General features: G+C 48.8%; 2 protein-coding genes across 3 annotated transcripts in view; one reads left to right on the forward strand and one right to left on the reverse strand.

The window, feature by feature from the left end:
* The first annotated feature begins 94 nt into the window (after positions 1 to 94).
* The window catches only part of S100PBP (S100P binding protein), a 26,934-nt gene continuing 3,991 nt past the window's right edge, over positions 95 to 23,037 (forward strand). The window contains exons 1-6 of one of the 2 annotated variants that reach the window (XM_034069134.1): positions 95 to 115; positions 2,523 to 3,795; positions 4,002 to 4,099; positions 4,806 to 4,901; positions 5,312 to 5,368; positions 10,228 to 10,651. In XM_034069134.1, coding sequence (XP_033925025.1) covers positions 2,653 to 3,795; positions 4,002 to 4,099; positions 4,806 to 4,901; positions 5,312 to 5,368; positions 10,228 to 10,453 — 1,620 coding nt within the window. In that variant the 5' untranslated portion in view covers positions 95 to 115; positions 2,523 to 2,652 and the 3' untranslated portion in view covers positions 10,454 to 10,651. Of the gene's footprint in view, positions 116 to 2,522; positions 3,796 to 4,001; positions 4,100 to 4,805; positions 4,902 to 5,311; positions 5,369 to 10,227; positions 10,652 to 23,037 lie in introns of those variants that run through there. The other variant, XM_034069135.1, reaches the window with a different exon arrangement.
* The window catches only part of FNDC5 (fibronectin type III domain containing 5), a 15,725-nt gene continuing 8,159 nt past the window's right edge, over positions 15,472 to 23,037 (reverse strand). The window contains exons 4-6 of the mRNA XM_034069146.1: positions 21,502 to 21,594; positions 18,144 to 18,277; positions 15,472 to 17,193 (exon numbers count right to left, since the gene is read on the reverse strand). Of these exons, the coding sequence (XP_033925037.1) occupies positions 17,152 to 17,193; positions 18,144 to 18,277; positions 21,502 to 21,594 (269 nt within the window). The 3' untranslated portion in view covers positions 15,472 to 17,151. The remainder of the gene's footprint in view (positions 17,194 to 18,143; positions 18,278 to 21,501; positions 21,595 to 23,037) is intronic.

The following is a 23,037-nucleotide window of genomic DNA, read 5'->3' on the forward strand; positions in this document are numbered from 1 at the left end:
GCGCCTGGACGTCACTTCCTCCTCCGGAGCGCCGAGCTGCCGATGGGGAGGGGGCGTGGCCGCGCTCCGCCAATCAGCGCCTCGCAAGGGGCGCGGGACGTTAAGATGGCGGAGGGTGAGCGCGGTGGGGCCCGGTCCGGTGCCGGCCCCGGGGCCTCCCCCGTCCCTCTCCGGTCCCTCCCCGGTCCCTGTGTCCCCTTTGCCCCCTTCCCGTGGGGCTCATCCCGGCTGCGGCCCCAGCCGCGGCTCCGGGGCGCACCCAGAGCCCGCCCGGCAGGGGCGGGCCCGGCTCCTCCCTCAGGCGCCGGTTGGTGCCGCGGGCCGAGGGGCGGTCCCGTAACGGGTGTGAGCGGAGCCGAGGCCGGTGGAGGCGGCAGCGCTCCGGTAGCGTTGTCCGTGGGTGTTGGTACCCGCAGAGATACCTGAAGGGGCTGCGGGAACCTGGAGAGGGGCTTGGGACAAGGGCCTGTAGGGACAGGCCAAGGGGAATGGCTTGAACCTGCCCGAGGGGAGACTGAGCTGAGCTCTGAGGCAGAAGCTGTTCCCTGTGAGGGTGCTGAGGCGCTGGCACAGGGTGCCCAGAGAAGCTGTGGCTGCCCCATCCCTGGCAGTGCTCAAGGCCAGGTTGGACACAGGGGCTTGGAGCAGCTGCTCCAGTGGAAGGGGTCCCTGCCAGTGGCAGGGGTTGGAGCTGGAGGAACTTTAAGGTCCCTTCAACCCATCGCAGTCCAATGCTCTGTGATAAAACACGTAACTCTCCAAGGAGCCTTCCTGTGGCAGCCCTGGGAGAAGGGCAGGCCCAGAGCAGTGGGGATGCGCTGGCTCCAGCACGGTCTGACTGCAAGCAGCAGTGCTGGAGTGAGGGTGGGCTGAGAGGGGCAGCTTTGTCTTCCATCAGTTTCAGAGCTGTTAAAGCTGTTACTGAGCGTTTCAAACCCCTCCAACAGCGCCTGCATTGCACTCATTGGAAGGGCAGGGGGTTGTGTCTGGGCTCATGCATCCCTATCAGCAGAGTTCTGCATCACCTGGTGTCGGACCGAAAGTACAGCCCCAGCGTAGGCTGCGTTTGGGTGACTTGGGAAGGTCACAGCAGTGGAGGAACCAGTTCCCTGTCTGCAAGCACAGTGTGTAAACATCCCCAGATGTACTTTTTGTTCCAGCTAAAAGGCTTAAAGCATTTTGGTTCTTTTTTAGGTCCTTATCAGTTAGGAGCTAGATCCTGCTGCACTCTGGGACCCGGTCCAGGTTTCATTTACTTCTATTTGCCTTTTGAAGCGCTTGGAGCTAAATTGCAGAGCTCCAGACAAGCCCTGTGAGGGCTGCTCATGGCTCTGTGTGTTCCTGCGTAGGTTTTGTATGTGTGTAGCTGATTCCCAAGGTATTTTCTTCCTTCATTGTGGAAGCATTATCCTGACAGTGCTGATTTCTATTGGTTGGGCAGAAAGAGGAGGAAGCAGCAGAACTCCCTGGGGTTTATTCCCCCCTTGGTTTGGAAGCAGTGGAAAGACAAAAGGGATTTTCCTTTAAATCCCTTGGTCACAGAGGACAGGAAATACCTTTTCTTAGCCCAGGTTCTCCTGCTGGGTGAGAGTCACAAGCAGGGTGTCCAAGTCAAAGCTTGATGTTAGTGTGAGTCCTCTCCGGGAGGAAAACAGGTTTTGTTTGTGACTGCTTCTAAACTATGGAATTTTACGGGAAGCTTCTTTATCTTCTCATCTCTCCCTACAGAACATGCTGTGTGTGAGTGTGGTGACCAAGAGCTGCTGAGTGTCCTCAGAGCTCCCTAGCAGTTACTTTGCTTGCTCAGTTTTTCCTGACCCCCCCCCAAAAAAGACTTTCTTTGTTTGGTATCACTGAGGGGGTTGAGGCCCTGGGAGCTCTGAAGCTGTGTTTAACACCTCCAGGGTGCTCTGCACTTCAAATGTGAGGTCCTAAAGAAAGTAACCTGGGAATGCTGGTATTGGAGTGACTGATTTACAGCAGCTCTGGAGGAGATGGCAGGGGCTGTGTTAGTGATTAGGGCTTGAGAAAGCCAAACAACCTTGTGTGTGAGAACACCTAGGGAATAAGGCTGTTAATGTGTGGTGTTAAGACCAAAAATGGTCTGGAGTAGAGGTGCTGGAGATTGTGAGTTAACATTGTGAGTTAACATTGTGAGTTAACATTGTGAGTTAACATTGTGAGTTAGCATTGTGAGTTAACATTGTGAGTTAGCATTGTGAGTTAGCATTGTGAGTTAACATTGTGAGTTAGCATTGTGAGTTAGCATTGTGAGTTAACATTGTGAGTTAGCATTGTGAGTTAGCATTGTGAGTTAACATTGTGAGTTAGCATTGTGAGTTAACATTGTGAGTTAGCATTGTGAGTTAGCATTGTGAGTTAGCATTGTGAGTTAACATTGTGAGTTAACATTGTGAGTTAACATTGTGCCTCAGCTGGGAGCTTTGCTTTCCCCTTCACATCGCTGCTGCTTTGGAAAACACTTGAGGTTCTTTTCTTTAAGATACTGGTTTTCCTGGCAGGTTGGAGCTGACTCCTGCTGCTTTCCGAAGGCTGATCAAAGGGCACCAGCGTCAGATGAACCTGAGAATGAGCTTCTAGAGCTGTAAGCAGAAGGCACAGGGTCACTGAGACACAGGAACCAGCAGCAGCATGGACAACCATTCCCCTCACTCCTCTGGTGTTTGTCTCTGTCATGGATTTAAGCTCACTGTTGACAGTACAGTTCCCGGGGCCAAAAGGCTGTTGGATTCCTCAGCACAGGTTCAGGCCCTGCAGTCAGCAAAGAAAGCCTGTGTGCTGAGTCGTGACTGTAGCACTCCAGACCCAGCAAGGGAACTGCTCTGTTCCCCAGGCCCTGCCTGCTTTCAAGGGTCCCCTTGTTTTCTGGATGTTGCTGACCACAACAACCTTGTTGCCAGTTCTTCTACCTCAAAATATGATGATGTGGTTATTTCTTTAGACACCAGCAGATGTTTTGATGGTAGTGAGCCAGATGATGCCTTGTTGGAACTGTCAGACGGTGAAGAAGGGAATTCTCCTTTCAATTTCACTGAGGAAGAGATCCAGGAAATCTTGGCAGATGATTGTGTGGAATCTGAGCAGCACCTCACTAGAGAGACAGCTCTGAGCCAAAATGTGGATGGAGAGAGTGAAAACAATGAGAGCAGCAGGAGCAATGGGGCAGCAACCATCAGGGAAGGTGTGAACACAGAGAACCCAAAGGAACCTCTGTCCAGAGAGTCTTCTTCAGTCAGTTCTGAAGGTTATCCCAGCCTTCTGAGTGAAAGTGCTGGTTTGGATGGGAACCTCCTGCAGTCAACCCAAGTAACTGACATGTTCTTTGACCTTGACATCCAGGAGCTTCTGAATCTTAGCCCAGTCGATGCTGCTGATGTGGATGAGCTGCTGGAGGACAACTGTTTGGAGGAGGCTGAAAAAGAAGCTTTAGGAACAGTCAGCAATGATAAAGCTGCTCATAGCTGTGATCTTGAAGCTTCCTTGGAGGAGCTGATGTCCAATGGCTGGCAAAGCTTGAGGAAGACGCCTGTTACCAGCAGCCCTGTACCTGACAGCTGTGGTGATGGTGGGGGAAGATGTGTGCCCTCTGCCGACCACAGTCCAGCTGAGGATGGTTCAGTGCCTCTGGTGCTGATGTGTTCCACACCATTTTCTGTGTCTGAGAGCCAAGAACTTCCCAAAGCATCCAAGAGCTGTTTGTCAAGGAAACTGAGCTTTCCAGAGGGTGATGAGGGGGATTCCGCAGAAGCTGAACAGCCATCAAACAGCATGGAAGTAAACACACATCTTCATTCTTGTAGCTAAAACGTTTTCAGTCCCATTTCACTTTGATATTTGCAGTGGTGTCCATGTGCACACAAATGTGCCTTTTTACACAGAAAGGAAGGGTTTTCCAAGTGGGATTTTATAACTGTATAATTGAGACTTACATGGAATGATTTTTAACTGGGTGTTAATCCCCTGTTTTCTTACCTTTCTAGTCAGGTGATAGAGCTCGAGGCCAGATTGAGCAGGAAGAGGCAACCAGTGGGAAGGAGCCTGGCAAAGTTATTCCTGTGCCACAGGAGGAGGAAGAAAGGTAATTTCTTAAGAGCCTGAAAAATGTCCCTGTGGTTTCATAAACCAGTTTGGTTGGTCGTGTGCTGCTGGTTTTGTGTTTCCCTTATTCCTTCAGATGGACTGAAATGGGGGAGAGGGGGAATACTTTCACCTGTAAGATGCTATGAGAGGGGGAAGAAGATAGTGCTGGTCCAGGTGACAAAGAAGGCTGGTACCTGAGTCCTGGGCAGTGGTGTGCAGGGTGGAAGAGGAGCTGTTTGTGCTGGCTCCTTGGCTGCTCTCCTGCAGTGGTTTCCTGCAGGTGGCAGCAGTAGAGCAGCTCCGGGCACTGCACAGGGGTGGTTTCTTCTGCTCTCGGATGCTTCTGGGCCTGGACTTGTCACTTTGGCTCTTCCCCGTGGTTGCTGCCCTCAGACGTTCTGTGTTGCTGTTCCCAGTGTGGCCTAAAGTAACGTGAAGAATCTGCTGCTTCTGGGGACTCACTGCAGGTTCCTGCTTTGTTGGTCAGGCAGCAATGTGCTGGGTCACACAGCTGCCACTCCTGCCTTGCTCTCAGTGTCTTATCTTTGCAGCTTTACTCAAATAAATACTTTGCAGTCATAGAACAGAGCTATCAGAACTCATTTCTGCAATAGCTCTGCAGGGTGCTTCTTACACTCTGTCTTCTCTAATCTAATTTGATAAATTGTCTATAACCCCCCCCCCCCCAACTTTTGTTTTTAAAGCCTGAAACAATGGACATGCACTTTAGAAGCAGAGTTTGAACCTTTATATCCAGAGTGTGCACATCTATATGAAGAAAGCTGCAGCTCCTGCAACAGGTAACCCCCAGATGGCATGGGTAAGGCTGTGCTGGTGGTGGAGGGTGGACATCCTGGCTTGCTGAGCTTGGAGGCTTTGACATTTTGAACGTACTTGTTTTTCAAAGGGAAATAAAAGACTGCTGCACTTGCAGCTCCTGTTCAGCCATCAGTCTTGTTCTAAGACTGATTCAGATGAGTTTCATAGTTTGGGAGAGCTGGGAAACATCACCCAGGGGGCTTGTTGCAGTAAATCAGGGATACTCCCAAAACAGGCCTGTGTTACTTGGAAGAGCAGAGCTGAGCTCTGGCTGGTTGTGATGGGAGGAAACTTGTTCTTGTCAGTTCACAACTATGAACCCAGACTCAGGGAATCTTCAGCAGAGATTTGGATTTACTGGTGAAACCTTCAACATTGCTTCTCCCAACAGTCTCATCCAAGAGCCATCCACTGCAGAGGGTGAAAGGAAGGTGTTTGTAAAGAGCAGGTAAGAGCTGATGGGTAGAACTGGGATGTTCTGGTAGCTTCCAGAGCTGGCCTCCCACTGTGGCTATTCTGAGTGTTCATGGGTGCAATAATTGTCATTTCTTGAGGTAGAAGGAGCTGACAGTTCTGTGACTGGGTGCACGGAGCCTGCACTTATCTGGGCAGCACGAGCAGCTGCGTAGCCACAGGGCTGCTTTCCAGAGTATGAATACAGCATAAGTAATGAAGAGAGGACTGTGCAGGGAGAGCTCAAATGGCCTGTTTTCCCTTTCTTTCAAATTAAAAATGCAAGACTTCTGTTGTGAGTCACAGAAAATCAAGCTCCAAATGCAGGAGGCTGCAGAGTGGAGCAGGGATCTGCTTTGCTGGGGAAGAAAGTTGCCTGTGCTACACACAATTTGATTTTCTTATTAGTGCAAGCCTCTCATTCCAAATAGCTGTAGGCTTGGAATTCAGCCCAACAGACAGCACAGGCTTTCCCAGTTGCCACTGGAACACCTCCTCAGTGGGCTGAGGGTAACCCTGTGTGGCACTTCTTGGCACCTGGATCTGCAGCAGTGTCTTGCGTGGGAGATGCAGAGAGGCAAAATGATCCCAAGGAAGTTCTAAAGGAAAATGAGCAAAGGAATTCCCTTTGGGAAGCAGTAATGAATACATAGCTACGAATCTTTAGCTCTGTTTTGTGTTGCAAATCTGGTGTTTGTCTTATGGTAGTGCTTGACTTTGCTATCCCTTCTTCCGTGTAATCTCTTCCTGTATCCTGTCTCTTGCTCCTTGCTTATATGTTGTCTGGGTGAATTACAGGCTGGCTACAACAGAGGTTTTGTCTTTCCACTTACCTGCATGGCACCTTGGTTTCTCTATAAATACAGCTTCCTTATACATGTTGGGTGATTGTGTGCTAAAAGCTGCAGGCACATGGGCAGTGTTTGAACATCAACTAGTGGGAAGAAATCCTTTTGTATTGAGAGTAAACTTCTCACATCCAGTGAGTTGGGAGATAACCTGTGGTTCTGGCTGGGCTTCCTCTCTAGTTTTAGATGAGACTTAATCTAATAGATTTATTTGCAGCTTCCCATAGGAATCTAAATGTTGCTGAGGCTGCGTTGGAGCAGCTGGCAAAATGAGATGAGATTTGAGCATCTGCTTGTAAATGCATGGCTGGAACTGATAATTGACCACAAAAGCTTTCTGCCAGCTGACCATTTGCTAGCTTCACACTTCATTATTGCCCTTTATCCAGCAGTAAATGGAATCATACCCTTCTTGATGAGATTTTCCTCGGCAATTCTGGCTGGTTCTGTATCAGGCTGCAGAACTCGTGAAGCTCCTGCTTTTGTAACTGTGTCTCCTGTCACTGTGTGTTCACACTTTGCTCTCAGCAGTGTTTGTAGCTGGATAGGCCTATTTTTAAATGGGCAGGGGAAGGACAAACTGAACAGAAAATGCATTTCCTTCTCTTAACTGTCTCTTGCTTTTCACTCAAACATCTATATTTAGAATCACAGAATGGTTTGGGTTAGAATGGACCTGAACATTACCCAGTTCCAACCCCTGCCATGAGCACGGACACCTCACACGAAACCAGATCACCCAAGGTTCTGTTCAACCTGGCCTTGAGCACTGCCAGGGATGGGGCAGCTGCAGCTTCTCTGGGCACCCTGTGCCAGCGCCTCAGCACCCTCACCATAAAGATCTTCTTCCTTATCTCCAACCTGAGCTTCCCCTGTTTCAGTTTGAACTCATCACCCCTTATCCTATTGCTCCAGTCCCTCATGAAGATTCCCTCCCCAGCATCCTTGTATCCCCCTTCAGACACTGGAAGCTGCTCTGAGGTCTCCACGCAGTTTCTCTTCTCCAGGCTGAACAGCCCCAATGTTCTCAGCCTGGCTCCATACAGGAGCTGCTCCAGCCCCTGAGCATCCTCGTGGCCTCCTCTGGAGGAGATCTCTTGAGATCTGCTTTCACAGGCCACTAACACCGCAGCTGTGCTTGTGAGACGGTGCTTGCCCCATCTGCTGCTCAGGCGAGGTATTCTCCTGTTGTTTGGAGCAGGAACACTTGAGTGCACCTCCAGGCACCTGGGAAGCTGAGGAAGCTCCTGCCTGGCCTCCGGCCACTGCTTTCCCCAGGTGTTTGTGCCAGCAGCTCTCCTCGAGGCTCGGTTGGTTTGATGGAGGTTTATGATGCTTACAAACTGATAAATTGTTTTCTTGGAGCCCTCTTGAATCAAAGGGGGAAGAGGAAATACCTTACAAAGAGTCACAGACCATCTGGCCTTGGTGTAATGACAAAGATCAGTGTCTTTAAAACACAAACACACAAGGTTTAAAGAGGTGGAAAGGGAGAATAGTGGGAGAGAACATATGGAGAAAGGAATCTGTGAAACACAAATGAACACTGTGCTAGCAAGCTCTGCCTGGAAAGAGCCCTGCTGCTTGGGACTGAGCTGCCTGAGGAGCATCGTTCATCTTATAAGAGTTGTCACCTGCCCAAATTCCTTTTGCTGGGATGGAAAGCGTGCAGGGAAGGTGCAGGACTTGAGCTGTGCTGGCACAGAGGAGGAATTGCATTTATGGCTGAGCCCAGGAGGGAGATTTCACTTCAAAGCAAGGGAAGTCCACCTACAAACTCTAAATTTCAGGGGGATGTTGGATGGGATTTGGGATAAGGGTGAGGTAGGAGCTGATAAAACAGGGAAGCTTCTGGTGTGGGGAGTGGTGGGAGGCATTGAGCTGCTCACAGAGTGAGGTACTGGTCCAGGGACCTCTCTAGTGGTGAACCCCATGGCTTTGGTTTGCAGGTGCTTTTGCTGAGATAATCACAGCCCCCAGTTTCTAAGTGAGAGTGGAACTTGCTTGGAGATCTAAATCTGTAGTTTGGTCTCAGCTGTTGTGGAAGGATGTGGGATGCACTGCTCCTGAGGAGAAAGAAACCAAATTGCTTTGAGGTCTGTTACATGGCAGTTCAGTGTATCCAGGGTGTCACTGTCTCCTTTTCTCATGTGTACTGGCCATAAGGATTTTTACCCTCACAGCTCTGGGTCAGAGGGTTACCTGAGGCACTGAGATAAAGGCAACCCAAGTATTTGACAGCATTAGTCTGCTCCTGGGCCTTTGCTTCTCCCAGAGGAGCTGGTGTGAAGTCCTCATGAGTCACGGGGATGGTTTGCACAGCTTCTCCTTCCCTCAGCTGCAGGGGTGAAGGGTGCACCCACTTCAGCTGTGACTCAGAGATGAGGAGGGGGATGGCATGTAGGAAGGCTGGGAATCTGTGGAAAGTTGTGATTCCTCTTTGTCACATCTTGCATCAGCTCATTGCAGACACCGTGAACTGGCGCGTGACGAGGGACAGTTTGTGCTATGTGAGCTGCCCCAGGGTGCTGCCCTCCCAAACAACGCAGCCCAAAGCCACGGGTTTCCCAAGAACACTTTGAAACCTCTTCTAGGACTATCTCTTTAGTTTTCTTTTGACAAGAAGTTATCTCTTTGGGTAACTGAAAGCTGAGAACTGCAGTTTATGGAGGAGATCTGGATTAGCTCAAATGACTGTTTCCTGGGAAGGAAGCAGCATTAGACAGAACCATGATTCCATTCATCACATGTTGGAATCATTGCATTTTGACCAGGCAAGGACACACACCCTGTTCTGCACTGAGAGCACCCTGAGACACTGGACTTCAGCAAGGGCAGTACTGCAGGGAAGTTACCTTTCCCTGCACTGTAGTACCTGTTCTGGGGAACAGATGGAGAACACACCAGTGAGGTTGGAGTTCCTGGTTGGTTAATATTTTATGCTATAAATTCAAGGATTCTTGCATTCTGCTGAACCATCTCTTACCAAAGGTTCACTGTGTGAGGCCTCCAGAGCTGCTCTTTTGGGTAGAGGTGCTTGTTTTGTGTACACAGAGCTGTAAGACCTCATGCTTGAGTCATGAGTAAGGGTTGGTTGCTACTGACTCATGTAACTCTAAAGGCCTGTTGGGAGCAGCCTGTATGATCCAGGCAGGACACAGCTTTCTGAATCCACAGTAAGTAGACGTGGGATGTAATCCAGGTATCTCTCCCCAGTTGTTGGCATGAACAAGTTGTTTTGCTGGCTTGAGACCTGTCTGGTCAGCGGCTGTTCTTGCTGAGCAACTGCTGTAGAAATAAAGCTCTCGGTGTTGTGGATGTGCCAGCCCCGTGCCAGGCAGATGCTCCTTCTCCAAAGCAACTGTTCTGAGAGTGCTTTTGCAGTTTGTGCTCCTTCAGATGGATGTGCTGTTTAGAAATGCCATGTCCTGAGTGATGCTGGTGCTTGTGCATGAATAACAAAGCAATGAGGTAGCAGGTTGTTGCTGTTCAAAATGCAGGAGGAGCAAAGCAGCCTCTAATGCTGTGGACAAGCTTTGTAACACTCTGAGGCCTGGAGATAACCAAGCTCCTCAAAATGGAATTTGCTGTTTACTCTTGTTGCTCAATAACTGCTTAAAGGTTGTGGGGTTTTGTCTTGGTAAATCAGAACGTGCTTAGATGGAGGAAATGGGTGTTTAATGTGTATAGCATTTGGTGAGAACAACTTGCTGCTGCTTTAGGCTGCTGTGTAGTTGAGCCTTCAGCCTTCTCCGCTAGACCAGGGAAGGGAGAGCTTAGCAGAGGAGGTATTAAAGCACAGGGCAGTACTTTAAACTTTCATGTTGTTACTTACCAAGGTGCTTGCTTCCAGTGTGGTTTCCCACCTAAAGCCTCCTCACAAGAGCATTAGGTACCAGCTGCAAGCCCCAAAGAAGGGGGCAGGCTTTGTCAGAGAAGATGCTGTCCCAGCCTCTCATTATGCTCCTGTTGTGTGTGTTTTAACTGTTTCACTTACCTTTTGCAGAAATGACCCAGGGTGCAACAAGAAACCCATCCAAAGGTACAGCCTTGCACAGAGGGTGAACAAGAACGTGGCCAAACACCATTTCCAGAGCATTCCTGACCACTTCCAGTGCTGCCTTGTCACAGCCTTGTCGTGTTTGATTTTGCTGCTGAGGGACTGTGCTGAGTCTTGTTCTGCATTTAGAGCTGTTGTTAATGGTTCTGGTTTTGAATGGTTTGTATCCTGATAAATTGTTTTATGATCTGTTTTTAATAAGGCCTATGGAAGTTTCTATGTGTTAGAAACATTCGGAACTGGTTTTGAAATGCAATTTAAATGTGATCTGGTTTCTGTAGGATTTTGGCATCAGTGGTGTCCTTTGAATTGAAAACAACCTCCTCATGGAGTAAGTAACAAACATAGTTGGTGTTCAAGGCTGTACAGTTCATGTAATATTTCAATGATGGACACTGGAAGATGTGCTTCGGAGGGGAAGGATTCTTTAAAGCTTGGTCCCAAGCCTTGGCATTGAATCTCCTACAGGGAGTTGGATTCCTTTGGATAACATGGAAGTTTTAAAGTGTAAAACCAGCCCATGGCTGCTGTCCCCCTCCATTGACAGGGTTGTGGTGGTTTGTAGCTGGTGCTTTGCCTGGTTTGGTTTTGTCTTGTCTTGTTCTGTTCTTTCCGACCTGAGGTTTGTTTTGATTGGTTTTACTTGCTTCATTTGTCGTTTTTCTTGGAGAATCTCCTGCAACATTTTTACCTTTGGTTTATTCTGTACCTGCTGGATGGAGCTTCCTTCCCTGCTGTGTTATTGTGAGGCTCTCCCCTTGCACTTCCTGCTTCCTGGAACTGCCTAGGACACTGTGACCTTGTGTTCTTTGAAGCTATGCAGTCCAAGAGCAGCCTCTGGTCTCTGTGCTGCCTCCATCTCCTTTCCTAACAGAGCATAGGAACTCCAAATTGTTTGGAGGATTTATTTAACAGAGATACAGGTTGATCTCTTCCTGCACAGGCCATATAAACCTTTTAGGTGTTTATAGGTGGAATTCAGAGAGCAAATGACATCTGTTCATAGAGGAAATTGTGCTGTATTTTTATCATAGTCATTTTTTGGTGATACTTTTGGCTAAGGTGATTTTAAAGAAATAAAATGCAGGTCCAGTACTAATGGTTTTCAGTGTTGTGGTTCATGTACTTCATTACTTTGCCCTTACAGGAGGAAGTAGCTTTAAAAAGCAGGTGAAGTTTGTCACTGTCCTGGATGTGCAGTGACTGAGGCACAGAGAATCAAAGTAATTTGTCCAAAGGATAAGCACTGAAGCTTGGAACAGAGCCTGGTATTGCCTGAGTGCACTAACCCCTCAACAATGCTGTCTCCATTAACAGAGTAATCCATACACAGCAATTCCAGCAGGAAGGAATGTCTCTTTTCTGATGGGTTGTTAAGCTGTGGGTTGGTGCATGCCCATTGTTGGGTCTTTGTTGTCAATAACTGATCTTTCCTAGTTAGTATCATGTTCTTAATGCTGGTGTAATGACCTACCACAGGAGACTTTGTTTGCAGAGAGCCTGGTAGTGAAAGAGAAGGTGACATCAGTTGACAAGTGTGGGGTTATGAGCACATAGTGGTTGTTGTCTTTTAAACCAGTGAATCCCACACAAGTTGAAGAGGCCTCTCTGAAAATAAAACCATTTCCTTGTTCTCAGGGCAGTTTCATGTGCTGCCAACATTGTGTCTGTAAAGTCCAGCTCCTCCTAACGTGCAGAATGATGTTTGTTTCAGATCTCCTTGATGCAGACACTTTGAGAAGGTGAGAGGGGACAGGAGGAGTCTGAGTGCAGATCTTATTCTCCCTCCCCTTGCAAAGCAGATGAGCTTGCCTGCTGGAGGGTTTATTATCTGATATTAAACCACTAACAGACTGGCTCTTGGAAGGCCCAGAAGTCACTCAATACACTGCTGGGACAGCACAGCTCTGTCTCAACCAGTGATCGATGGGCACTGCTGATGAGCAGTGATGGAAGAGAGGAGGAGCAAAGCCACAGGCAATCTGCTCCCTTTGCTGTGCATGCTGAGGTGTTGCCTTTAAGCATCTGGAGATTTCCATCCTGGCTGTCTTGATTTTGTTACATGGCTCTTTATGAGATTATTACTGAGAGATGCACAGCGCTCAGGTTGGTGTTTATATTAGCCTCCTCTTAAGGCATGCCTTCTGCTGCCTGTTCAGCCATGCTGAGCAAATGCAATTACTCTGAACAGCAGCACCTTACTGGGACAGCAAGATGCTGGTGTGGACGTGTGCTGTGGCCCAGACCAGCTCCTTTGTGCCACAGGACCCCAGGCAGAAGCTGGTACCTTCTCCAGGACGTGTGTTTTGTGGTCTTTGTGAATGCACATCTCTCACATGAATGAGCAGTGCTGTGGAGCAGCTCTTTGCAAAGGCTTTAGGCTTTGGGCAGTCTCATTGCTGAAGATTTCATTCTTTGGCATTGCAACTGTGATTTGTATATACTGAATGGTGGAGATGAGATCCTGCATGAGGAGGGGGAGATTGTGTGTTAAGCTTCTGTGGAAGGATGTCTGCACGTTTTCTACCTGAGTGTAGCCTGAGGCTGTTTATGATCTTTGCTGTAGTAGAATCCAGCAATATCAGATCTGTTTTGTTTGAGCTCTGGGATGAAATGTCTTACCATTAAAAATATAACAGCATCCATCACTATCACAGCCTGAAACAGCAGCTAGAAACAATGAGACTAAAATTATACTACTGCCATTCTCTCAAAGCTGGCCAGCTCTTCCCTGTGTTTATGCTGTGAGGGAGCTCTGAACAGGAGGAAGAAACTGTGTCCTGAAGTGTGAAATAGTGAAAGCTGATAATATTCCTTTGGTTTGAGAGGATGTTTAGTAGTGTGCCAGCTGTATCCTCTGCAGAACAGGTCTGGATGGCATAAATAGGTTCTAGTTAGCAGTTGGTGGCACTGTGTGGGGGTATTTGTCAGTTAAAAAGGACAACAATGTGCTGCAAAGTGTCAAATGGCATCGTGGGGCTTTGTCCTTATTGCCACTCAATGGCTCTGCACTGTGTATTCAGATTGGAAGCAGAAAGCTGGCTTTTCTGCCTGCCAACTTTGACTCCATCTGGGATCTAATATTCAAGCTGTGTCTTTCCTGGCTCTGTTGCTAATAATAAAGAGTCTTCACTTGGAAGTGAGTTCAAATGGATGCTGATGCATGGGCTGACAGAATCCAGCTCACACTCCTTGAGACGTGTGAGCTGAAGCACCAACAAAGAGCAACGTAATCATTTGAATCTGTCAGATCATCAGATGATTTAATAGACACCAGATTTATGGAGGAAACAGAAGATATTTCAGCCTAACAAGCATGTTGATGATCCAGCTTCTTAACAAATGCTAGGAAGCTGATTAAATTTGGTCAGCAAGGCTTCTGCTTCCAGACTAGCCAGTAATAGCTTATAATGTGCCTTTAGGAAGCTTTCCTGCAAACAGGGGGAAATTACATTTGGTGCAACATATGGTACAATCTCCAACTCTGGAGAAGTGGAGTCTGACTACTCAATTCAATGAATTGCCATATTTTTATCAGCAGAATGGATGTGCAGCTGTGATATATGCTTTTGAGGGATGTAACCTTTAATATCTTTGGCAAATACTGGCATTAGCAGTCTGTTCCTCTCCATTTGCATCTCCTCCAGAAAGCCATTACCAGCTGAGATTATACTAACACTTTCTGTAGCTGTGTAGGTGTTTCCTCCTCTGATGCTATTGAGCTGTCGGGGAATAAAATGCCTCTTGTTCTCATTTGCCTTGGAGGAGATGGAGAAGGTGCAGGGGGAGGTGGTTGTGAAGGGGCTGATGCTGTGTTGGGAAGGGGAAGGACATGCTGGGCAGAATTGTTTGCTCCACACCACCTCCTGCAGCTCCCTCTCACTAAACTCGTGGGGGAGGAATATATTGGCTCAATGGTACTTTTAGGCATAATATTGCAGTGCTTGGAAGGATGAAGGCAAGTGGTGCTTAGCTTTAAACATGCACTGCGTATGCTGGCAAAGGGCTCTGTTTGCAGCTTCTTGCTCCTTACTGTTCCCATAGTCCCTGCTCAGCTGATTCTTGGAAATCAATGGGATAGTGCCCAGGGGTGGAATGGCACTGGGGGAGCTGGCTGGAAGGCTGCTTTCCTTTCCTTTTGAGATCCATGGGGAACCAGTTCTTGCTCTCTGGGATCCCTGTTGTGCAGCCCACTCCTGCTGCTGCTTTTTAGCACTTATTGAAACCTCCCTTTGCCAGCTCCTGCTTCCAACAAACACTCAAAATCAGTGGGGAAATGTGGGTGGCCTTTAGGGTGCTGCCTTCTGTGGCCCAGCATCACTTTGCTCAGCACTGACTTGTTTGGTTTGCCCTTGATCTCTTTATTGCCTGTAAACCACCTTAGGAGTATCTTTTGGCAGCCTTTGACAGCAATGAGGTACCTCTGCCAAAGATGGGCTTAGGCTGAAGCTCACGTAGGCCCAGAGTCTTAATGGTGTCTGACTCATGGGTTATGGTGGAAGTTGATGCTGAAGCAGCAGTTAAAGCTTTGATGTCTGTGACCCTCAGAAAAGATCCTCAGGAGCTTTCTTCTGTAACAGGAAACAGCTTTTCCTAAAGTGTGGACCTATTGCATCAATTCAGAGTTGATAAAAACACTCTTGAAGAGAATCAGTGGAATTAGGTCGTTGGAGTCCCTCTCTGATGAGTTGCTGCCAGCCTGCATTTGTTTCTCCTCACTAATGGCATTATTGCCTTTTAAAGCCTGCACTTATGGAACATAATGATAACCTCTAACCTCCTGCCACACTGCGTTTTGAGCACCCAACTCTGCACCAACATCTAATTCTTCTCTACCAAACAAGGAGTGAGCATCTCCCTTATCATTTTGCACATGCTGTGCCATCTGTCCTAAATCTCCCTTTATAGGGGTATGGATTCCAAATGGCATTTCTCCCTTCAGAGAGAACAGACATGTCTGAAGAATCTTGCAACATAAATAGCATTACAGCTGTACCTAGCAAGTTTCCCCCCTCCCCTTATCCTGTGAACAGTGAACTCTGGTTCTGGTTTTCTACACCCGGCCACTGAGAGAACACTTCATGCTGTAGTCTCTGGGCAGTACATTGGCAGTCTCCCTGTTCCCGTGTGTGTGTGCTCAAAGCAGGTGAAGATGAAATGACTTCATTCAGTCGTTACAAGGACACGAGATGCCTTTAATCTTTTATTGTACATTATAAAATGTTTATTGCTCTGTCTGTATCGGAGGTGGTGACCTCTCCCTCTTGGTGATGGAGGAGTATGTTCTGGCAAAGGATCCACTGAAGAGACCTTTGGGGTTGGCCTGCCTTTGGTAACTGGCACCAGGGAAGCCCTCACTTGTTCCCCACCACATCTCCATGTGGACTTCCTGGTGCCTTTCTCTCAAACTGACTCTTTTGGCAAGGCTGGTGCCAGTGGAAGAGGAGAGGTGGCTGAACTCTTCCTGCCAGCCTGTTTCTGTGCAGGGCCTTTGAAGCCAGGCTCATCTGAGTGCAGGTTTGTACGAGGTTTGATCCCTACTCAGGCCAACCTGGTATCTGATGGACCAAGTAGATTCTTGCCTCATCCCCTAGTGCATATGGAGTGGGCTTGTGGAGTAATTAAATACACATACCCCATGGCACACTACAAAGAGTAAATCTTCTTCCATGTGATGGACTTGCCTCTACCAGTGTCTGAGCACCAGCAGTCCTGGGGATCCTGTTAACTTACAAACAGCAAGCACTTCATAAGAGAGAACTCCAGCCCCTTTCCTGTTCCTTGTCCACCTTTTGCTGGAGAGCTGCCTCCAGCAGATCCCTGCATTAGTGTCACAGGAACAGGGCAGACAGGCTGTGTAAGGACAACCAGACCTTCCCACAGGAACCCTACTAAAAGAAGCAATTTAAGTACTTAAGCCCTCAGAAAAAGGTCCCTTGGGCAAGAGCCTTTAGCAGTAAATGGCTGTTGCCACTGGAGACCTTTGCATAGCAACCGGTATCAGGAGGTTTGTCTTTTGTTTTTTGCTGACTGGCTACATGTTTGTGGACCTTCTCTCACACTGGGCCCAGCTGAAAACACCATGAAGAAAATGGTTGAAATCATCCCTCTGGTGTCTGGTGGTGTCCCCTCTGTGCCCCAGTGCTCGCTGTGTCCTGATGGTCTGAGATGAAGAGCACCAGTGCAAGACAGGAAGGACAGCAGTGATGGAGACGTGCTGCAGCTTAACCCAAGGACACCAGGGAAGCCTCTGCAGTGGGAACGAAAACTGGGATCTGCCTTTTCTTCTGGCTTGGCTTTAAAAACCCACCTGCAAGACGTGCTACACAACACACATCCACGGAACAAAGCAAGCCAAGAGCACCCAGCTGGCTGCTCATTGTGTCTGTGATGAGCTTGTCTTCCTTCTCGCTTGGCGTGACAGTGACTGATGCCTGAGCTCCCCTCAACGCTGTCAAGATGTAGTGACAATGAGACAACATAAAGATACAACAAACCCTTGTACTTCCAAAGACAGGAAAACTCTTCCAGAAGACGGAGTGTGAGGGTGGAGGGACGTGTGTGAGTTGTCCATCCCCAGTGATTCATGGCTCCAGGTGGGATCACTGGCAGCAGTTGTCTCACTGGGGCTTTTCCATCTTAATTTTGGGGTTTCAGGGTTTTTGGTTGTGTGGTTTTTGTTTTCCCCAGGATTTTTCTTTCTGGACATATGTTTTGCAGAACAGAGACGAGGAGGTTTGTGCCAGCAAGTGACCATCACTAAGGTCTCTTTCCGTCTTGCTCCAACAGTGTTTCACCTCCCTAGTCATCAAGGCTCAGAGGCAGGAAGTGAGAGTGAGGAATGGAGTCCATCTATCAGACGGCAGGCTGTCATGCTTCAATGATGTTCACTGAGGGCTTGTTTTTTGGAAACTAGAAGAGGAGGAAAAAGGGAGAAAGGATGAATAGGAATTACTAAAGAGGAGGGAAAACCCATGTCAAAGCTCAGGGCAGTGTGCTGGTCAGGTTTTGGGTTTGTAAAAGTTCTTGTGCCCATCCCCTCAGGATGATGGAAGTGCAATGTGGAGGGTTTAGGGTTGCATGTTCATCACTGTCTGCTTCTGAATGGGCATAAATGAGTGGGTTATTTCAACTGGTAAATGTGAAGCGGTGGGGATAGAAACACAAGGAAGTTTAATTGAAGTAAGTTGATATAAAGGATAGGCTTCAGTCTGCTCCCATTATGGAGGTGGCATTCCTTTAAGCAGCCATGCTCCTGCTGATCAGTTCTTCTAAGAGCTATTGCTCTTTACCCCATGGCATCTAAGGGCTGCTGCAGGGTTACGGACCCGAGCAGCTCAGGCACTGCAGCATCCCTCAGTGCATGTTTCATATGGATTGAAATCTCTTTTCCCTGCTGGATGTGCAGATGAACAAACAGCAGAGGTTTAGGTTGGACCTAAGGAAGAAATTCTTTCCTGTGAGGGTGCTGAGGCACTGGAATGGGTTGCCCAGGGAGGTTGTGAATGCTCCATCCCTGGCAGTGTTCAAGACCAGGTTGGATGAAGCCTTGGGTGACCTGGTTTAGGGTGTCGCTGCCCATGGCAGGGGTTGGAACTGGATGATCTTAAGGCCCTTTCCAACCCTAACTACTCTATGATTCTATGAATCCAGGAGCAGGAGTGAAGTGCTGTGTCCTGATGTGCCTGGAAGGCTCTGACCGCTAATGAAGCCGTGGTGCTGACATGCATGGATGTGAAAGGGTTTTCCTTCCTGCATCTCAGCTGGAGGGAGGGAGGGGGTTGGGGGGAGGCTGTTTGGATGCTCTTTGGTGTAATTGAGGCAGGAAGCTGATGCTCTGCCCCGTGCCAGCAGCCTCTCACCTTGCTGCGCAGGAGCCCTCCGCTCTGGTGCTCGGGGGTGCTGTTCTCTGAGGCGTTCTTCACCTTCTCCTTGCTGTTATTTGGCTCATTGTCTTTGATGATGTCGTACTGTCTGCAGAACAGGGCGATCACCCCTGACAGGAAGAAGCATTAGTGATCACACAAACGAGCTCAGCCCCTGGAGCTGCAGAGATCACAGACCCTGTGCTTGCCAGCCGGCTCTGTGCCTTCCGGGGCAGAGCTCAGCAGCATTCCCAACTGCTCCTGAGGATCATTGTCTAACAGAGCTCATCAGCCCTCTGGCTGTTTCCTTCTTGAGACCTAATTCCATGCGAAACTAGTTAGCAGGACAGAAGATTTAAGTCTATTCCAACTTCCCTGGCATTAAACAGGACGAGTGTTTCAAGCCCTACGTTTTGACAGTGATCACTGTGTGGTTAAATGGGAGTTTTACTTTGCAAACACAGGAGCTGCTGGAATCTGTGGTTAGTGAGAATGTGTCCTCTGCTCCCTCTCCCCTTGGGGTGAAGGGAAGGATGCGGGGCCAGGGATGAGGGGCAGGTACCTGCGTGTGATGCATCCATGGCCCTTGGAGCAGCAGGACATCTGCAAACATGCAACAGTGACAGCAGCAGGAGCTGCCAGTGGAAATTTCCTCCCCACACACAGAGGCACATGAGGAGAGAGCAGCCGAGCCTCAGGAGACTGCAGGTGCCTTCCTTAGCAGCTTTCATGGGGCATTTTGACCGAGCAACTTCCCTGCCTGCAGGCTCCAAACACGGAGGTTGCGCAGACCCAAGCAGATGCTGCTTCTGCCTAATAGCAAAATGCCTGTAATGCTTCCAGATCATCCCAAACTGCTTTAGAACGTGGTACACACAGTGGTTTGAATTCTGTGTGTGTGAATTAATGGCTGGTCCTGGCAGAGCAGGTTAACATCTGCCACGGTCCCACCTTCTGTGGCTCCTGATGGTAAAACTGAGGCACAGGGCAGCAAAGGGCTGTGAAAAACACCACAAGTACATCACAAGAGCCTTGTCTCAGGTCAGAGCCCTGGGCACAGCCTGCTTCCTGTCTGCATTTGCTAAAGCATCATCATCATCCATTCAGGTTAAAGCCTTTTGGGTTCTGTACATGTAAGAGCCCACCAGATGTAAAGAGATTTCCCCCACCCACCCTCTTTCCTTTTTTAAATGCAAGTCATCTCTCTAGAAGGGAAACTGTGGTATTAGCAACTGCTTTGTTCTGACATTGATCTGTCTTTTAGATGATGCTACAGTGGGAGATGAATCAGTTATTCAGTCGCTTCATGTGCTTATTCAGGATCGGTTTTACTGGCAGGGCATTTAAATCTGAATGTGCACAACTAAAACTTGCCATAAATGCTGAACAGAACAGACACTGGAGGGTCTGGAAACCTTTTAGTTTAGTTTAGGCTTTCATTTGGTTATCATCTTGAGCAATAATTGCTGCTCAGTCTCTGGAAGTGCAAATAACTCGTGGTAAACTTGGCACTTGCCAGGGCAAACCGAACCTTATACATGGATCTGATCGTGTCACCGGGATCGGCTTGTAAGAGACCTTGCAGGATACAGGATACAGTTAATTCCTCCATCCCCCTCTTTTGGGACACATCTCTGATCAGTGTCTGGTTTCCTCTTCACATCTCTCCCCAGAGTTATCTCAGCAGCATCTGGTACAGATGGGCTGTATCTGTTGGAGTAAACTGGTGCAGCCCCTGTTGAGTCAGGCTTGTGACAGGCTACAGCAGTGGATTGACAGAACACCCCTTCTAGAGGGCACAACGTGATGCTACCATGGGAAATACAAGTTGCCAAAGCTGTCAGCTCCTCAGTGCTGTTGTGGCAGGTTTCTGCCCGAGGAAAACCCTCTGTGTGGTGCTTCATACGCTCTGTGGGTGGAAAAGGGGCTTGACTGGCACAAGAGGGTTCAGCACTGAGTGGCACAGGCTGTGTTTTATGGACCAGAGATTTACCACGGGGCTCATTTCCCTTCCTGTCAGTCTCCTTGGCTCACAGGTGCCCATTTCCTCTGGAGCTCTGTGTTCTGTGCCTCGCAGGGAGCAAATGCTGTTTCATTACTGCTTGAGGTGGCAGCAGGAGCAGCAGCTGACTGGCGGCCAGGGGATGCTGGGGCTCGAAATAGAAACCAGACATGTGCAAACTTTATTTCCCATTAACTCCTGCATGTTATTTGCCAGCTGAGCAGGCTGAAGGGCTGGCTACAGCCGCTCCAGACGTGCTGAGCTGCTGGGGCAGGAGTCACAGGCGTTTTCCTCTCCCTATTTGCTAGCTTAAAACATAGGAGTGAGATGTTCCTCTCTGCAGTTTCTCTAAGTTCTATTGAAATGTGGTCCCAGACTTGGAAAACTCTTTGGGTTCCCTTTGGAAATGAAGTTTACATATACATGCATATTACACAAAGTCATGGTGAGGGATCCTCATGTTCAAGGATGCTCCGATAGAGGCTGGGTTAAGGTCTGTGCCTCGCTATGCCCATCACATCCCGCGGCAGAGCAGCCCTAGGATGGTTTTACTGCTCCTTCCACAGCATTGTCTGCTCTCAGCTGCAGCTGATCTTGCTTATAAAACCACATCCTGCAGCATCCGTCCTGTAGCAGAGGCTCTGCTTGGATTAAAGGATTAATGGCTGTGAGGGATAAGGACTAGAGTGGAATTTCAAAAGATTGCCAAGAGTTTGGTTCCAAAAGACCCTTTGGGATGGCAGCTTTCAATTTGTGCTGTTCCTTCCTCCTCCTGCCATGCCACACTTACATAGACTTCTCCTTTCGGTTCATGTGTTTCTGGTAACATCCCTCCTCTTCCCATTAAATCCTATTCTTTGTACGTTGATAGTGGCTGCTGAGAGGATCTGGTTCATTGGTGTTCTGATGTTTGGGGCCATTTGTTCTTCCATTATTTTAATTGCTCCTGAAGTGGGTTCTAGTGTGTGTTATAACAGTGGGGGTTGAGAGTGAGACTCTTACATTTCTCTTTTGCATGAGAGTTGGAGGCATATAACAGCCAGAGCATTACAGTGTATCACTGCAGGCATCCTGTTGGATGGCTGAGGGTGTTATCATCAGTGCATGATACGAGATTACAGGATTAGCCATGGGGAATTAGGCCTGTTATCTACATCCCCCTGGACTACATCAAACCACTGATTCACCTGCTCGTGGCACTGCCCAGCTTGTGGTGCTGAGGGATGCTCAGTACAGCTGCATGTGCAGTGCTGCCGGTGGGAGGGAAGGTTCCTTTTCAGCTCTTACATGATTACAAACCAAGGGATGTTTCCTAAGGGTATTTCATGCTTTTGACAGAAGGATTCAACTGACCTGCCCACATAAACAACACCACAACAATGATGAGAACTTCCCCTGCTCGCAGCTGCTGGTTTTTCTTTGCCATCTCCTTCATTGTCACCTCATCTGCACAAGGGGAAAGAGAAATCATGAAACCCAACCACAGGGCTCAGGCTGCTCCCATGCCCAGCTCCACTCATCAGTGCATCAGGGTCTAGCAGGGAGAGAGCCTTCACCCCTCGGTCATGCCACAAGTTTCCTTCCTCTCCTTCCTTTCCTTTCCTTTCCTTTCCTTTCCTTTCCTTTCCTTTCCTTTCCTTTCCTTTCCTTTCCTTTCCTTTCCTTTCCTTTCCTTTCCTTTCCTTTCCTTTCCTTTCCTTTCCTTTCCTTTCCTTTCCTTTCCTTTCCTTTCCTTTCCTTTCCTTTCCTTTCCTTTCCTTTCCTTTCCTTTCCTTTCCTTTCCTTTCCTTTCCTTTCCTTTCCTTTCCCTCTCCTTTCCTCTCCTTTCCTTCTCTCCTTCCTCTGAGCTTGCAGAGCATCAGCTGCAAGTTCATCTGCAGGAGATGGGCTGGGGAGGGAGCAGGGAGATGGCATCAACAGGCACTTACCATAGAGGAGCTGCTATGGGGTAAATCCCTGTGCAGCTCTGCTCTGCCTCTGGTGTCTGTTGGTGCCGTCTGTGCCTGTCCTGAAGCCCCACATGCTCCAGCAGCTCCTCTGGGTGGAGCCTGGTGTGGTTTTCCAGTGGGATTCAGGAATGAGCAGAGCCTTTTGGCAGAGCTTCATGCACCTCCTCAGCTCCAAAGCACTGAGATGAGAGCTCAGCCTCAGGAAAGGGGCCCAGCACTCCTCTCGGTGCCTTCAGATGAGCAGTGATTCTGGATTTACAGGCACCAGATCATTCTAGCAGCAAGAGTGAAGAATTCACAGCATCCCAGAAGCACCAAGGGCCCCACAATGGCTGGGTCCTCAGGGGACAGGCATTCACCCTTCCTGTCCCAGCCCTCTCTGTAGGAGAGGTTCTTGCTGCCAGGAGGATTCATCAATCAGCTTTGGCTTAAGAAGAGCAAGTGAAGGAGCTGCCCCAGAGGAAGCTCCTGGTTTCCCCCATGGAGGTGTTCCAAACCCGACTGGACAGTGAGGGTTTGCATTAGGTGATCTCAGGAGGTCCCTTCCAACCTCATCTCGCTCTGATTTGGCCTGAATATTTGAAGTGGGAATCTCTGGGTGAGTTTTCCCCTGCTCTCCTGCAATCCAAGCACCAGTGAATACCCTGTGAGCACAGTGGTGCTGTGCCCAGTGCCATCAGGGGTCTGGTTCCACAGGAGTTCACAGGCTGCTCAGGAATTTCCCCTGGCATTCTCCACTTGCAAGGATGCTGGGACACAGCTCCCAGCCTGGAAACCTTCTCCTCTCGCTTTGCCTGTTAAACCCCATGTGAAATGGGGGAGATGAGCAGGCAGCCTTAACAGCATCTCCCTGTCAGCCTTGTCTGCTGGGGACACCCGGGACATGTCCACATGGGGACCCTGTGCATTGAACCCAGCTATTCCCAGTGCACAGGGTACT

The sequence above is a fragment of the Melopsittacus undulatus genome, chromosome 14 (genome assembly GCF_012275295.1).
Source record: "Melopsittacus undulatus isolate bMelUnd1 chromosome 14, bMelUnd1.mat.Z, whole genome shotgun sequence".
Taxonomy (NCBI): Eukaryota; Metazoa; Chordata; class Aves; order Psittaciformes; family Psittaculidae; genus Melopsittacus; species Melopsittacus undulatus.